This window comes from Mustelus asterias, chromosome 27 (genome assembly GCF_964213995.1).
Source record: "Mustelus asterias chromosome 27, sMusAst1.hap1.1, whole genome shotgun sequence".
Lineage (NCBI taxonomy): Eukaryota > Metazoa > Chordata > Chondrichthyes > Carcharhiniformes > Triakidae > Mustelus > Mustelus asterias.
This window is the reverse complement of record NC_135827.1, coordinates 38,384,837-38,403,291: the sequence shown is the minus strand read 5'-3', so window position 1 is coordinate 38,403,291 and position 18,455 is coordinate 38,384,837. Positions and strand designations below refer to the sequence as shown.

Here is an 18,455-nt window from a genome sequence, read left to right as displayed (position 1 = left end):
ATTTTGAAAGGATATCAATGCTGGAAGATGTGCATTTTTTAAAAAAATTGTGGATGTTTGTCAAGGCCAGGATTTATTGCTCATTGTGAACTTTGTCTGGGAAGATAGCTGTGCGCCATCTTCTTCAACAGCTGCTGTGTGTGTGAAGGATCTCCAACAAGCGCATTCGCTAAAGATGGGATCCTGAGGGATGCGGAAAAGTATGAAGGGTTTTTGATAGAAGGGAGAAAGAGTTTCGGAATGGGTGCGTGAATTAGAAATCACTGGTTTAAAGTAACTGGCAAAAGAATACAGGGAAACTGAGAATTCATAGAGGCTTATCAAGATAGGGAGCAGCACAGCGGCACGGTGGTTAGCACTGCGGTTAGCACTGCTGCCTCACAGTGCCAGGAACCCGGGTTCGATTCCCAGTTTGGGTGACTTGCTGAGGCCGCATGTTCTCCCTGTGGCTGCGTGGGTTTCCTCCAGGTGCTCCAGTTTCCTCCCACGGTCTGAAAGACGTGCTGAGTAGGGTGCATTGACCCGAACAGGCGCCGGAGTGTGGCGACTAGGGGAATTTCACAGTAACGTCATTGCAGTGTTAATGTAAGCCTTACTTGTGACTAATAATAAAAACTTAGATCTGAAATGCACCATTTTAAACGGTGCGAGATCAGTGCAATATCTCAGCGCGTTACCGGGCTGGAAGGCCACTGCAGAGATAGGGAATGGCCAGGATATGGAGGGGATTTGAAAACAAGGATGAGATTTTTAAAATTGAGATATTGCTTAAGCAAGAGTCAAGGGAGGTCAGTGAGCACAAGGGTGGGCAGGGTTTAGTACAAGCTAGGACATGGGTGCCAGAGCTTTTTTGGATGACATTTCTATGATTCTATGACATCAAGTTGACAGATGATAGGGAGGAAGTGGTGTAATGGTATTGTCATTGGACTAGTAATCCAGAGACTCTGAGGACCTGGATTCGAAACCTATCAGTTTATTAGTGAAACAAGTAGTCTTACATTAACAGTGCAATGAAGTTACTGTGAAAATCTGGAATTAAAAGTTTAATGATTACCATGAAACCATTGTTGATTGTTGTAAAAACCCATTTGGTTCACTAATGTCCCTTTAGGGAAGGAAATCTGCCGTCTATATCTGGTCTGGCCTACATGTGACTCCAGACCCCCAGCAACGTGGTTGACACTTAAATGCCCTCAGGGATGGGTAATAAAGCTGGCCCAGCCAGCGATGCCCACATCCCTATGAATGATTTTTTTTAAAATGGTAGTCTATTGGAATATTCAAGTCTGGCAGTTAAAAAAGGCATTGGTACAGTTTTCAGCAGCAGGGGAGCTGTGCAGAGACAGAATTTGGTCATGATGGAGGTGGAAATAAGCAATCTGAGCAATGGCGTGGCTATGGTTTAAAGCTCATCTCAGAGTCAAATATTACACCAAGTCATAGAATGCAGACAGGGCAGAAGGAGGCCATTCGGCCCATCGAGTCTGCACCGACCCACCCAGGCCCTATTCCTGGAGCCCCACCTATTAATCCCCTGACACTAGGGTCAATTTAGTATGGCCAATCAACCTAACCGGCACATCTTTGGATTGTGGGAGGAAACCAAAGCACCCGGAGCAAACCCACGCAGACACGGGGAGAACGTGCAAACTCCACACAGTGACCCGAGGCCGGAATTGAACCCGGATCCCTGTCGCTTCAATGCAGAAGAGCTAACCACTGTGCCGTCATCAAACCGGTTTAGCCTTCACTTAGATTTCGGCTTAAAAACATATTCACTTATCCCAAGGAACAGTTGGAAGCTTTTTCCCAGGGCAGAAATGACAATTACAAGGGGGCACAAGTTCAAGATAAGGGGGGAAAGGTTCAGTGGAGATGTTCGGGGGAAGGTTTTTTTTTTAAACACAGAGGGCGGTGGGGGCTTGGAATGCACTACCAAGTGAGGTGAGGTGGTTGAGGCAGTTACATTCGCCACATTTAAGACTTATCTGGATAGGCATATGAACAAACGGGGAATAGAGGGATATAAGCGTTTGGTTTAGATGAGTAAATGTGATTGGCGCAGGCTAGGAGGGCCAAAGAACCTGTTTCTGTGCTGTACTGTTTTTTGAACACTGTGGTAGGGCTCTGAAGGTAATCACTCACCATTGAAATTTACCTTTCCACTGAGCATTTCAGGGTCCTTTGCGCATCCACAACAGCACCCACATCAGAGAGGGTGCCAAAGCATTCAAAATACACACACAATACCTTTAAGTAATTTGCCATTAAAATATTTTCAGAACAGATTTAGAAATTGGGATCAATGTAGCGTCTCTGGTAGTATTACTGCATCTCATTAAGTCCAACCTCACTCCAGACAGCCCAGAAAGTTGAGACTAGAATACGGACTCTAAATACTGGGTTACTTTCATAATGGAGTGACCACTGGGCCACCTCGAGGCAGAAGGGTTAGGTTCAATTCAGACAATGGCGCTCAATATTAGGTTTTATCCATGATGTGGAGATGCCGGTATTGGACTGCATTGGGCATAGTAAGTAAATGGTGATGAAGGAGCAGTGCTCCGAAAGCTCGTGATACCAAATAAACCTGTTGGACTTTAACCTGGTGTTGTGAGACGTCTTACTAGATTTTATCCATAGAACATAGAACAGTACTGCACAGTACAGGCCCTTCAGCCCTCGATGTTGTGCCGAGCTTTGTCCGAAACCAAGATCAAGCTATCCCACTCCCTATCATCCTGGTGTGCTCCATGTGCCTATCCAATAACTGCTTGAAAGTTCCTAAAATGTCCGACTCCACTATCACTGCAGGCAGTCCATTCCACACCCCAACCACTCTCTGAGTAAAGAACCTCGGACATCCCTCCTATATCTCCCACCATGAACCCTATAGTTATGCCCCCTAGTAACAGCTACATCCACCCGAGGAAATAGTCTCTGAATGTCCACTCTATCTATCCCCCTCATCATCTTATAAACCTCTATTAAGTCACCTCTCAACCTCCTCCGCTCTAAAGAGAAAAGCCCTAGCTCCCTCAACCTTTCCTCATAAGACCTACCCTCCAAACCAGGCAGCATCCTGGTAAATCTCCTCTGCACTCTCTCCAATGCTTCCACATCCTTCTTATAGTGAGGTGACCAGAACTGCACACAATATTCCAAATGTGGTCTCACCAAAGTCCTGTACAGTTGCAGCATAACCCCACGGCTCTTAAACTCAAACCCTCTGTTAATAAATGCTAACACACTATAGGCCTTCTTCACGGCTCTATCCACTTGAGTGGCAACCTTCAGAGATCTGTGGATATGAACCCCAAGATCTCTCTGTTCCTCCACATTCCTCAGAACCCTGCCATTGACCCTGTAATCTGTATTCAAATTTGTCCTACCAAAATGAATCACCTCGCACTTATCGGAGTTAAACTCCATCTGCCATTTTTTGGCCCAGCTCTGCATCCTATCAATGTCTCTTTGCAGCCTACAACATCCCTCCACTTCATCCACTACTCCGCCAATCTTGGTGTCATCAGCAAATTTACTGACCCACCCTTCAGCCTCCTCCTCTAAGTCATTGATAAAAATCACAAATAGCAGAGGACCCAGCACCGATCCCTGTGGTACACCGCTGGTAACTGGTCTCCAGTCTGAAAATTTCCCATCCACCACCACCCTCTGTCTTCTATGAGATAGCCAGTTACTTATCCAGTCGGCCAAATTTCCCTCGATCCCACACCTCCCTACTTTCTTCATGAGCCGCCCATGTGGAACCTTATCAAACGTCTTACTAAAATCCATGTATACGACATCAACTGCTCTACCTTCATCTACACACTTAGTTACCTCCTCAAAGAATTCAATCAAATTTGTGAGGCAAGACTTACCCTTCACGAATCCGTGTTGGCTATCCCGGATTAAGCTGCATCTTTCCAAATGGTCATAAATCCTATCCCTCAGGACCTTTTTCATTAACTTACCGACCATCGAAGACTAACCGGCCTATAATTATCAGGGTCATTCCTATTTCCAATGGGTAAAGGTGTCCCCATTCTCAACATGAAGTTTGGGATAGCTTTTATCCACAGTGGGAACCTACCTAGAAGACACTCGGAAGATTACAACCATGTGGAAGGTCATGGGAAAGCACAGTTACTCTTCCTGGATAAGGGGCTCAAGAATCTCACAGGTGAGCCATGATTTAGGACTCTTCTGCGCTAGAACAAAAGTCAATAGTTTTGGTGCATAGTTTTATTCTGTTTCAAATTTACTGGAGCATCATTACAGCTCAAAGTTGTAGTTTACAATTTATGTACAAAGAATTAAATACTTGCCTGAATGCAGAAAATTCTCATAATAACCATCATTGAAACTGATTGATCAATATTTTAAGTATCTAGGATTGCTAATTATATAGAGAATTATATATTTCTAAATGTTACTGACTTAAACAATTGTTCTTAAACAAATGCCAACTTTTAAAGGAACATATTATACATTTACACTAGTTGAGAAACTAGCTGTACTTGCCAGTATACAAAACGTTATGGCATTTAATGTGTGCCTATGCGCCCTCAGTCATGCCACGAATAGAGCAATCTCCCTCAGCAAATTAGCTGTAACCAGGACATCGCAATGCATCAACATCTGTGAAAACAACACCTGGAGCAGAAATAGTCAATTGAAGGAAGGGCAATTTTGGATGCTGATACTTCACTGGTTCTATCGTGACATAAGCATGGAATTCATCTGAGCCACAGCACAGAGAAAACATTCAAGACTACACCGAGATGAATTCAGTCCAGTTAAGGATTAACCACTCATTGATATATTCAGGTCACTGGATTATTTTGTGAATTGACAGATGTTGGGCTTTCACCTATAATTCACCTGCTTTACTTCAGTGGCTCCCAAGTACAAACTGGTCACATTTTTGAAGTATGAGGAGTGCCAGTTATTGGCATCAAATTAACCCACTGCAGTTTGTTTGTAAAAGACCTTGAAGGGGGGGTACTGGAGTTAGACCTCGTGGTCTTCCAGATACCGGGTCTTCCACTCCTCCAGTGTCACTGCAGAATGAGGCATTGTGCATTACATGATCTAACGTTCCACTTCTTATAATAGACAATGCCCTCAGTTATTCTGCAAGGCACGACCACGTGGGATCCATTGATCTGTTCAAAAAGCATGCATCCTGCCTGCCTTTTTACACATCATTTACGCGGGAGGAGACAGGAAAATATGCACCATGGCAAAATGTTCCTACAGGTGCAAATCCATCGCATTGTGACTTCTGAGAAGGGACGTTCCTTTCTCTCCCAATTTCCTCCAAATCTATGAAGGCTCCTTGTTATTGGTGAGGTACGTGCTGAAATCACAGCTTGTGAGGCAGGCCTCACCAAACCAAACCCTGCACAATTTACTCTCCTGTAGCCACATGAATCTCACAGACATAAACTGGACAGTGAAATGACAGCCTAGACAGTCTGCAGTTATCACCTGTTATGTGCTAGGTTAGGGTGAGACCTTTTGGTAGCTTAATATGACTCAAACTCAAGAAGAAAGATTGTGCAAACTTAGTTGTATATTAACAGCAGCCAGTTGGGAATACTCACACAGTGACTGATGAATCCTGATGGGTTTCTATGATTCTATGAAACTGCACTCGAACCAAAGGATTCAGATGCTGTAATGTAATATATTGGATAGAATTCCATCTGAAACCAATACAGCATGGAATCGTAGAATCCGACAGTGCAGAAAGAGGCCATTCAGCCCATCGAGTCTGCACCAACCACAATCCCACCCAGGCCCTATCCCCGTATCCCTATGCATTTATCTTAGCTGGTTCCCCTGACACTAAGGGGTAATTTAGCATGGCCAATCCACCAAACCTGCACACCTTTGGGCTGTGGGAGGAAACCGGAGCACCCGTTGGAAACCCAAAGTTTGCTATTTCTACCCGCTGCTTATACTGCGTTATAATCTAACGGATTATCCAGTTTAAGTAGTGAATCTTATTTTTTGCCCAGTTTTCTTCACTGTAGCCATTAGCATCTGCCACGAACTTTCCACTGGGACAGATAAATAGTGTACCATACTCCAACAGGGTAGTGACGGAGAGGTTATTTTCTCTGGCTAAGGAATCTAGAATATGGAGACCAAGATGAGGGGTGGCCTGCTTAGGGCTGAGATTGAGAAATCATAGAATCCCTACAGGGCAGAAGGAGGACATACGGCCCATCAAGTCTACACGGACTCTCTGACAGAGCATCTTACCCAGGCCCACCCCCACCTCATTTCCTTCACCCCATGCATTTACCCCACTAATCCCTCTAACCTACACATCTTGGGACATTAAGGGGCAATTTAGTGTAGCCAATCCACTGAACCTGCATATCTCTGGAACTGCGGGAGGAAACTGGTGCACCCGGAAGAAAACCACGCAGACACGGAGAGAACATGCAAACTCACACAGACACCCAAGGCTGGAATGGAACCCGGGTCCCTGGTGCTGGGAGGCTGCAGGGCTAATTAGTGAGCCGTCCTTAAATCTCTTCGCTCAGAAAGTAGTGAATCTTTGGAATTCTCTACCAGTGGATTAAGGATGCTCCATCATTGAATGTAGATATCTGATCTCTTAGATTTGTGAGCAGGTGAGAGAGCGGAGGCAAAAGCTGCTGTGATCATACAGAATGATGGAGTAGGCTTGACTGGCTATACAGTAGTCACCATTTCCTTGAATTTCTTATGTTCTTTTGAATTTTATGTGATGTTGAGTTTTATTTCATGGTTTAATTAAGATATTCCAATTAAAGCGTACAGAAAGATCCTAAACCACAACAATAAAGCTTGTCCATTATCCAAATCCAAACATTCCTGGATGCTTTATCAAAAAAAAAACTTTTTATTTTCTCCCCCGCCAAAGACATTCATTAACTCACTGTGGGAAGGTTCCAAAAGGGAATTCCCTCAACCAGACATATCTTATGTGATCCTGGACAAGGGGTGTGAATTGTTGACCCAACCGTGGGGGAAATATCACAGGCAAGCAAAATCTCGTTAGTGGCTAACATTCACAAATATACACTACAGCTCTACTCACTTAATCGTGACCTGGAGAAAAACTGGATGGTCTCTCTTTCCCCTCTCGAGTTCCCAAAACAGACAGCTGGGCCTCTACGCTTTGATTCATTCTTTTAAGGCTGGCAGCCAGTCCCTATTGTGAGAGCCTGCAGAATCAGTGTTGAGATGGCAGAATCAAGCCCAACTCCAGTAGAGAAAGGGCTAGACAGACAAATTCTCTGTCTTGTGTCCATTCAGCTTTGCTATGACAAGACTTGCATTTTTATGGAACCTTCAGGACATTCTTTACAGGCCAATTAAATATCTTTTGAAGTACAGTCACTGTTAGAGTGTCGGAGTTACAGCACACAGCATACTCCCAGAAACAGCAGAGATCATCAGGTAATTAGCGATTACAGCTAGTAAATTAAGGATTTAAAAAACAAGTAACGTTCAACCCAAAATTATCATGCAAACTTCCTTCAAATAGTTTTGTTGAAAAATTCGAAGAGCGAATGAAGTTAGGGATGTAGGTGAATTAGATTTACTATTTCTGATATCCAAATGTCACAATGAAGCGCCAGGTCACCGGGCCAGACAGATGCTAAAATTCCCTTTGTTCTGCAATGGGTCTGTCTGCCAGACTGAGACCACCCAGCCCAGCTCACCCCCACCCGCCCCCCTCACAGATCACACCAACAACCAGACACGCTGGTCATGGCATCTTTCCACACCTCCTCCTCATGGCTCGTTGAAATGATCAGTGCTGAAAGCTACGGTGAAATGTGAGATATGGGCCCGTCCAAAATCTTTACACACCGGAACCTGTGAAAACCATTGTGCGGGACAGGGGGATGCACCAGCTCCAAAGACAGAACTAAAAGCGCTGATTGGTGCCTTCCCATCCCATAAGAAACTTCCGTTCTCTAGTTACAATTATCAAGAACAGAGCACAGCACACTGCCTTACAAAGCACTCTGATGCTGCTGTTTAACGACATTTCATTACAAGATGAAAAGACACTTGTGGATTTTATTCTCCAACGACGAACAGATTTCAGGAGCAAAGTTCGGGGGGGGGGGAATGGTCGGTGGAGTGCGGAGGAAAGAGAAGGGAAGTTTCTGGGGTCTTGCTCTGACAAACAAGACAATGAAAACAAGCTCATTCAAACCTGTACCTATATAAACAGGAGAGGGAGGGAGGAACGGACAGAAGGATATGGTGACAGGATGAGAGTTGGTAGGGTGGGAGGAGGCTCGTGTGCAGCATAAACAGCAGCAGGGTCTGCTCCCATGTTGTAAATATGCAACGACTTGGTTAAAAACACAATTTGATGCAAATAAAATGACGATTTTTGTTTGGTGTGAATCAAATTAATTCTGGTTTGTGTGGTGTGATATAATATTGGATATGCACTAAAAATAAATGACAGTTTTTGCAACGGGAACTTGCACACACTGTGGTGGGAAGTGCAACTTAATCACAAGACTGGTGGTATGACTGGATGACATAAGGCAACATCTACGATCAGTGTAGACAAAGGTTTCATAAGATACATTCGGAAAAACGTTTCCATTTTCTCAGCTCTTTGTAAAGAAATAATTATTGTGATTTGTCAAAAATGAAATATATATATATATATAGTTTTTTTAAAAACAAAGCAAGATGGTTCAGTTGATTGGACGGCATCATGATCAGGTAGAGAATTAGAGGCTCCACACCACTGCAACAGCCTTGCAGATCCCCACGTCGTGGTAATTGAAGTAACACAGGCCAGCGAAAGTGACAGCTGACAGTACGTGGAGGCCTATCTTGGCGAGCTTCATCTTAATTTCTCCGTGTACGTAATCTGTGACTATTTCACCAAGGCCCCTGAAAGAAAGCAGATTGGTTAAGGAAAAAATATTAACTGAGGAAATAAGCAGGCAGTGAACAAAATTCCAAATTATTGCTCATGGCATCCATTTCGCATTCCGTAGCGAAAGCCTGTGTTTGCCCAGGTTGTAATTTAGGATAAGAAACGCTGTCCCACCCTACTATGGTGCCATTGCAAGCATATTAAATCTACATGTCCAAATATGTACAGGTTAGGTGGATTAGCCATGGTAAATGCATGGAGTTAGTGGGATAAGGTGGAGGGGAGGGGCTGGTGGGGTGCTCTTTCAGTGAGTTAGTGCAGACCCAATGGGCCAAATGGCCTCTTTCTGCACTATAGGGATTCTATGGTTCTCAACCCATAACGTTTTTTCTTAAGTTTAAAGTTTATTTATTAGTCATCAGTAGGCTTACATTCACACTGCAATGAAGTTACCGTGAAAATCCCCTAGACTCCGGCACCTGTTCGGGTACACGGAGGGAGAATTTAGCATGGCCGAACCATCTCACCTGCACATCTTTGGACTATGGGAGGAAACCGGAGCGCCCGGAGGAAACCCACACAGACGCAGGGAGAACGTGCAGACTCCACACAGACAGTGACCGAAGCCGGGAATCGAACCCAGGCCCCTGGAGCTGTGAGGCAGCAGTGCTAACCACTGTGCCACTGGGTCGCCTGTAAATTTATTTGTTCTACTTTGAGAAATCTATAACATTTTGAGCAAAGTAGGACTCGTCATTAAGCTTCTATCTGTACATTTAATATATGTTGGGTAAAAGAAATTAGAGCCTGACCCTTCAGGAGTGAAATTTGGCAACACTTCTTCATGCATAGGTTGGTGGAAATTTAGAACTCTGTTCGGCAGGTATGGGGCAAAGACAGGTGCGTGGGGTTACGCTGCTGATCAGTCATGATCTCATTGAGTGCTGGACAGGCTTGAGGGGCTGAACGGCCTCTTCCTGTTCCTATATTTGGAAAGTTTTTTTTATAAACAGTGAACAAAGTTAAACCAGAAAATGTCGAGAGCAAAGCAAGGACAACTGAGTGAGAACAAAAAAAACCAAAATGATTGAGTGTGATATTCCACTTTCAGGAATAGGCACCAGATAAATCTCAAGGAACTGAAACTGGGCAGAATGATCAGATTCAGGACTTCCGCAGCAACGCGATTCCCATGAAGCTGCTTACATCACTCTGCTGCCCTGGGCATAGTACATTTAGCAAGGAAGGAAAATCGGAAAGTTTGCTCCAAGGTGAAGCGGCATATAAGTGCTCCAAGGAGACACTTCTGGAAATATTCCCCAACAGGAATCTAACTTGTGTCCCCGTGCTGCAGAAATAAAGAAAAGAAAGCCCAGGGGAAGGGGAGAGGAATAGCAGCATTCTTATCTCTAAGTCATAAGGTTGTGGGTTCAAGCCTCACTGCAGACTTGAGCACCCAATCTAGACCAAATTTATAAAAGCAGTTTTGAAGGCGGTTACTGCAGCGCGGGAGGTAAGAAATTTTAAATCAACGAACCCTTCATTACTGAGTTCCCATCCATTATTTTCACGCTATCAAAGCCCATCATCATTATTAAAAACTCTTAATTCTTTATCCTGGCCTTCCCTGTTTCAGATCAAATATTTCCGATTGGTCTTTCCACATTGTTGTTTTTCATCTCTGACATCAACATTTTACACACTCACTCCATTATGGGATACGCACAGTATTCCAAAGGTGGCCCAACCATACCCTATGCACAATTATAGAACTACTGCACATTATGAAGTCCCTTGTTTCCTAGGTTAGTTTAGTTCCCTCAGTTTTCTCCATTGATCCCTGGAAGTTTTATAGAAACATAGAAGATAGGAGGAGGCCATTCGGCCCTTCGAGCCTGCTCCACCATTCATTACGATCATGGCTGATCATCCAACTCAATAGCCTAATCCTGCTTTCTCCCCATAACCTTTGATCCCATTCACCCCAAGTGCCATATCTAGCCATCTCTTGAATACGTTCAATGTTTTGGTATCAACTACTTCCTGTGGTAATGAATTCCACAGGCTCACCACTCTTTGGGTGAAGAAATGTCTCCTCACCTCCGTCCTAAATGGTCTACCCCGAATCCTCAGACTGTGACCCCTGGTGGTTCTGGACTCCCCCACCATCGGGAACTTCCTCCCTGCATCTACCCTGTCTAGTCCTGTTAGAATTTTATAAGTCTCTATGAGATCCCCCCTCATTCGTCTGAACTCGAGCGAAAACAATCGTAACCTAGTCAATCTCTCCTCATACATCAGTCCCACCATCCCCGGAATCAGTCTGGTAAACCTTTGCTGCACTCCCTCGAGAGCAAGAACATCCTTCCTCAGAAAAGGAGACCAAAACTGCACACAATACTCTAGGTGTGGCCTCACCAAGGCCCTGTATAATTGCAACAACACATCCCTGCTCCTGTACTCAAAACCTCTCGCAATGAAGGCCAACATACCATTTCCCTTCTTTACCGCCTGCTGCACCTGCATGCTTACCTTCAGTGACTGGTGCACAAGGACACCCAGGTCCCGCTGCACACTCCCCTCTCCCAATTTACAGCCATTCAGGTAGTAATCTGCCTTAATGTTTTTGCTTCCAAAGTGAATAACCTCACATTTATCCAAATTATTCTGCATCTGCATTGATTAGCCCACTCACCCAACCTGTCCAGATCATTCTGAAGGATCGCTGCATCCTTGTCACAGTTCATCCTCCCACCCAACCTGGTATCATCTGCAAACTTTGAGATGTTACATTTTGTTCCCTCATCCAAATCAATATATATTGTGAAGAGCTGGGGTCCCAGCACCAATCCCTGTGGATTACTGCCTGCCAATTTGAAAAGCACCAATTAATTCCTATTCTTTGTTTCCTCTCTGCCAACCAGTTTTCTATCCATCTCAATACACTTCCCCCAATCTCATGTACTTTAATCTTGCATGATGTCTTGTGCGGGACTTTGTCAAAAGCTTTCTGAAAGTCCAAATATACCACATCGATTGGTTCCCCCTTGTCAACTCCATTAGTTACATCTTCAAAGAATTCCAACAGATTTGTCAAGCATGATTTCCCCTTCAGAAACCCATGCTGACTCTGTCTGATCCTGCCACTGCTTTCTAAACGCTCTGCTATAAAGTCCTTGATAATGGATTTGAGATTTTCCCCACTACTGATGTTAAGCTTATTGGGCTATAATTCCCTGTTTTCTCTCTATCTCCCTTTTTGAATATTGGAGTGACATTAGCTACCCTCCAATCTGCAGGGGACTGTTCCAGAGTCCATAGAATCCTGGAAGATGACCACCAATGCATCCACTATTTCTAGAGCCACTGTCTTAAGTACTCTGGGATGTAGATAGAAATCATAGAAATCATAGAAACCCTACAGTGCAGAAGGAGGCCATTCGGCCCATCGAGTCTGCACCGACCACAATCCCACCCAGGCCCTACCCCCACATATTTACCCGCTAATCCCTCTAACCTACGCATCCCAGGACTCTAAGGGGCAATTTTTAACCTGGCCAATCAACCTAACCCGCACATCTTTGGCCTGTGGGAGGAAACCGGAGCACCCGGAGGAAACCCACGCAGACAAGCCCTGGGGATTGTCCGCCTTCAATCAAGATTGTCAAGCCCTGGGGATTTATCCGCCTTCAATCCCATCAATTTTTCCAGCACCATTTCTCTACTAATATTGATCTCCCTCAGTTCTTCCCTCTCACTAAATCTTGCATTTGCCAACATTTGTGGTATTTAATTTTTGTCCCCTTTTGTGAAGGCAGAACCAAAGTATGTATTCAGTTGCTCGGCCATTTCTTTGTCCCCTATTATACATTCCCCCGTTTGTGTCTGTAGGGGACCTACATTTGTTTTCACCAACCTCTTTTTCTTCACGTATCTATGGAAACTCAGCGTCAGTCTTTATGTTCCCTGCAAGCTTACTTTCATACTGGATTTTCCCCTTCTTAATCAATCCCTTGGTCCTTCTTTGCTGAATTCTAAACTGCTCCCAATCCTCAGGCCTATTATTTTTCTTGGCCAATCTGTATGTGTCTTCCTTAGATCGGATACTCTCTCTAATTTCCTTGCTTTGTCACCTTGGTGACAAACTTATAATCTAAACATCAGCCAATATCTTTTGAATCAGAGTAGAGAAAAATAAAAGACTAAAAGAACAAAAGAAGTTAAAAGAGTCAGCAGTACAAAACATTATTTGTAGTTGCTTCAAATAGAGCTAAAAGTAACGCAGGTACGGAGAAGGGCAGTGTTATGGGATGTGGGTGCAGACAGTTGACCACTGAGCAGATACTGCAGAACAGGATGTCACACTTCCAATTTTAAATGGAAGAAAGTATCCAATAGCACAGGCCTGTCCAAAGCAATAAACAAAACATGCCATAAATACAACAGTGGGTGACATGGTAGCAGTGGTTAGCACTGTTGCCTCTGATTCGATTCCTGGCTTGGGTCACTGTCTGTGTGGAGTCTGCACATTTGTCCAGTGTCTGCGTGGGTTTCCTCCGGGTGCTCCAGTTTCCTCCCATAGTCCGAAAGATGTGCTGGTTAAGTGCACTGGCCATGCTAAATTCTCCCTCTGTGTACCCGAATTCCCACTCACCTGAAGAAGGGGCTTGCAGCTCCGAAAGCTTGTGTGGCTTTTGCTACCAAATAAACCTGTTGGACTTTAACCTGGTGTTGTTAAACTTCTTACTGTGTTTACCCCAGTCCAACGCCGGCATCTCCACATCATGACCCGAACAGGTGCCAGAGTGTGGAGACTAGGGAATTTTCAGAGTAACTTCATTGCAGTGATAATGTAAGCCTACTTGTGACACTAATAAATAAACTTCAAAGTTAAAAGGCCGGTTTTGCCATTTCATAAACTGGTTTGGTTAATTTTGCTTTGGTTGCTCAAGGTGCTAACTCAACGCTGATAATGGTTTCACAGTCACCAGCAGAGGCTGGACATCTCGCTAAGTGAGCACGCTTGGTGCGCAAGCCTATAAAGCAAGCATGGTCAAGCATTTTAATCAAAGCTGAACTTGATTCTGCTCACAAAGAACAAAGAAAATTACAGCACAGGAACAGGCCCTTCGGCCCTCCAAGCCTGCACCGACCATGCTGTCCGACTGAACTAAAACCCCCGACCCTTCCAGGGACCATATTCCTCTATTCCCATTCTATTCATGTATTTGTCAAGACACCCCTTAAAACTCACTATCGTATCTGCTTCCACTACCTCCCCCGGCAGCGAGTTCCAGGCACCCACCACCGTCTGTGTAAAAAAACTTGCCTCGTACATCTCCTTTAAACCTTGCCCCTCGCACCTTAAACCTATGCCCCCTAGTAATTGATTCTTCCACCCTGGGAAAAAGCTTCTGACTATCCACTCTGTCCATGCCTCTCATAATCTTGTAGTCTTCTATCAGGTCGCCCCTCAACCTCCGTCGTTCCAGTGAGAACAAACCAAGTTTCTCCAACCCCTCCTCATAGCTAATGCCCTCCATACCAGGCAACATCCTGGTAGATCTTTTCTATACTCTCTCCAAAGCCTCCACATCCTTCTGGTAGTGTGGCGACCAGAATTGAACACTATATTCCACGTGCGACCTAACTACCGTTCTATAGAGCTGCAACATGACTTGCCAATTTTTAAACTCGATGCCCCCGCCGATGAAAGCAAGCATGCCATATGCCTTCTTGGCTACCTTCTCCACCTGCATTGCCATTTTCAGTGACCTGTGTACCTGTACACTAGATCCCTTTGCCTATCAATACTCAAGGGTTCTGCCATTTACTGTATATTTCCTATCTGCATTAGACCTTCCAAAATGCATTACCTCACATTTGTCCGGATTAAACTCCATCTGCCATCTCTCTGTCCAAGTCTCCAACCAATCTATATCCTGCTGTATCCTTTGATGGTCCTCATCGCTATCCGCAAATCCACCAACCTTTGTGTTGTCCGCAAACTTACTAATCAAGCCAGTTACGTTTTCCTCCAAATCATTTATATATATTACAAATAGCAAAGGTCCCAGCACTGATCCCTGAGGAAAGCCACTTGTCACAGCCCTCCATTCAGAAACACACCCTTCCACTGCTACCCTTTGTCTTCTTTGACCGAGTTTTGTATCCACCTTGCTAGCTCACCTCTGATCCCATGCGACTTCACCTTCTGCACCAGTCTGCCATGAGGGACCTTGTCAAAATCCTTACTGAAGTCCATGTAGACAACATCCACTGCCCTACCCTCATCAGTCACTTCCTCGAAAAACTCGATCAAATTAGGGAGATACGATCTCCCCTTCACAAAACCATGTTGCCTCTCACTAATACGTCCACTTATTTCTACGTGGGAATAAATCCTGTCTCGAAGAATCCTCTCCAATAATTTGTCTACCACTGACACACAGCTCACCGGCCTGTAACTACCTGGATTATTCTTGCTACCCTTTTTGAAAAAAGGAACAACATTGGCTATTCTCCTCTGGGACCTCCCCTGTAGCCAGTGAGGATACAAAGATTTCTCTCAAGGCCCCAGCAATTTCCTCCCTTGCCTCTCTCAGTATTCTGGGGTATATCCCATCAGGCCCTGGGGACTTGTCTATCTTAATGTCTCTCAAGAACCCCAATGCCTCCTCCTTTTTGACCTCAACATGACTCAACCTATCTACACACCCTTTCCCAGACTCATCATCCACTAAATCCTTCTCTTTGCTGAATACTGACACAAAGTACTCATTTAATACCTCACCCATTTCCTCTGGCTCCACTCAGATTCCCTCCCTTGTCCTTGAGTGGGCCAACCCTCTTGCTCTTTATATATGTATAAAAAGCCTTGGAATTTTCCTTAATCCTGCTGGCCAATGCTTTTTCGTGACCCCTTTTGGCCTTCCTTACTCAAGTTTCTTTCTACTTTCCTTGTATTCCACACTTGCTTCGTGTGTTCCCAGCCTCCTAACTTTGACAAATGTTTCCTTTTTCTCTTTGACTAGGCTCACAATATCTCTTGTTATTCAAGGTTCCCAAAACTTGCCATACTTATCCCTCATCCTGACAGGAATGTGCTGGTCCTGAATCCCTATCAACTTGCACTTGAAAGCCTCCCACATGCCAGATGCTGATTTGTCCTCAAACATCTGCCGCCAATCTACATTCTTCAGTTCCTGCCTAATGTTGTTCTAATTAGCTTTCCCCCAATTTAGCATCTTAACTTGAGGCCTACACTTATATTTATCCATCAGTATCTTAAGGCTTACTGAATTGTGGTCACTGTTCCCGAACTGCTCCCCTGCTGAAACATCGACCACCTGGCCAGGCTCATTCCCCAATACCAGGTCCAGGATGGCCCCTTCCCTAATTGGACTATCCACATACTGTTTCAAGAAGCCCTACTGGATGCTCCTAACAAACTCTGCCCCATCCACGCCCCTAGCACTGAGTGAGTCCCAGTCAATATAGGGGAAGATAAAATCTCCCACCACAACAACCCTGTTACTTTTACACCTTGCCAAAATCGGCCTACATATCTGTTCCTCTACCTCCTGCTGGAAGTTGGGTGGCCTATTGTAAACTCCCAACATTGTGACTGCACCCTTCCTATTTCTGAGCTCTACCCATATTGCCTCGCTGTATGAGCCCTCCGAGGTGTCCTCCCGCAGTACAGCTATGATATTCTCCTTAACCAGCAGCGCAACTCCCCCACCCCTTTTACATCCCCTTCTATCCCGCCTGAAACATCTGTATCCTGGAATGTTAAGCTGCCAATCCTGTCCTTCCCTTAACCAAGTCTCTGTAATGGCAAACTACATCATAGTTCCAAGTATTAATCCAAGCTCTAAGTTCATCTGCCTTACCTGTTACACTTCTCACATTGAAACAAATGCATTTCACTCCACCAGACCCTCTGATTAGCAACCTCACCCTGCCTGCTGTTTCTCTGAGTCTTACTGGCCCTACTCTCTGGGTCCCCTTCAGCTAATTCACCTTTGCTTTGGTTCCCACCCCCCTGCCAAACTAGTTGGAATCCTCCTGTGTGACTCTAGCAAACCTCCCGGCCAGAATCATAGAATATTTATACCCTTCCGGTTTAGATGCAACCCGTCCTTCTTGCACAGGTCCCACCTGCCCTGGAAGAGACCCCAGTGGTCCAGATGTCTGAAACCCTCCCTCCTACACCAGCTGTTTAGCCACGTGTTGAGCTGCATTATCTTCCTATTCCTAGCCTCACTAGCACATGGCACAGAGAGTAATCCTGAGATTACAACCCTAGAGGTCCTGCTTTTTAACTTTCTACCTAACTCCCTAAACTGCTGCAGCAGGACCTCATCACCCTTCCTACCTATGTCGTTAGTACCAATATGTACAACGACCTCTGGCTATTCACCTTCTCCTGTACTATCTTCGAGCAATGTCCAGAATGAATCCTGGCAAGCACCATTAAGGTTACCATACTGCGTTATTCATCCAGTTACTGCTCTACTCCTGTTCCCCTGCTCTCTCTCTCTCTCTTCACCCGCCCCCCCACCCCCCAACCAGTTACTGTAAACTCTACAAATTGATTTCCCTAATGGAAAAAACAGACAGTGGTGAACTGCTTTTTCATAAGCATCAAACCAAAAATATTCTTTCAAACCAGAGAATTCAGTTGAACTGATTGAATTCAGAGCACTGTCAGGAAATGTGTGGGGCAACCACAAATTCTACTTTCAGCTCAAGTGACCTGAGAGCAGAGAAACATTACGTCACATCTGGAACAAAAAAGTGATTAATTGCTTCTCGCCGGCACTCTGATTATTTTCAAGTGTACATTTACTGTAAGCAAACTTAATAATTGATTCCTGTCATGCTCCAGCCATCACCAACGTGAAAGTTGCATTGGCCATTGTATAGTTCAGTTAATGGACATAATCGAACAATGTGGGGCAAGGCTTGCATTTATCCAAAACAGCATCAATTCATATTTATATAGCGCCTTGAATGTAGTGAAATATCCCAGGTACTTCTCAGCAACATCATCAAACCAAATGCTTGGCCAGAGAGGTAGGTTTTTAACAGCAACCTAAAGGAGACAGGTGGAGAGATGTAGAGAGGGAATTCCAGCGTTGAGGGCCTACACAGCTGAAGGCATGGTCAGTGATGATGGAGTGATTAAAACCAGGAACGTGCGGAGGCCTCAGAAGGTTATAGCACTGGAGGAGATTACAGAGATAGGGAGGGATCAGGGGTTCCAGATGGGGTTTGAGAACATTGTCCTGATGATCCAATCGGTGAAGAATTGAGGCAGACTGACCCCATCCAGTTCAGAAGCAAATGGGTCACTCTTGTCCAAAACATTCATTTGGCTTCTATTGAGCAAGCAATACAAGGAACACAAGCGTCCTCCACATACAGAGCAGAGTCACAACTGGTTAGTAATTCTCTTCCTTCCAAATTTCAAACCAACTAATCTGAAGGCCACTGATGCATGCTGAGGTCAGAGCTTCATCCTTCT

General features: G+C 44.7%; 1 protein-coding gene across 1 annotated transcript in view; it reads right to left on the bottom strand.

The window, feature by feature from the left end:
- Positions 1-4,245: 4,245 nt before the first annotated feature.
- Positions 4,246-18,455, bottom strand: part of sdhdb (succinate dehydrogenase complex, subunit D, integral membrane protein b) — a 37,431-nt gene continuing 23,221 nt past the window's right edge. Inside the window, exon 4 of the mRNA XM_078199100.1 lies at positions 4,246-8,937. Coding sequence (XP_078055226.1) covers positions 8,772-8,937 — 166 coding nt within the window. The 3' untranslated portion in view covers positions 4,246-8,771. The remainder of the gene's footprint in view (positions 8,938-18,455) is intronic.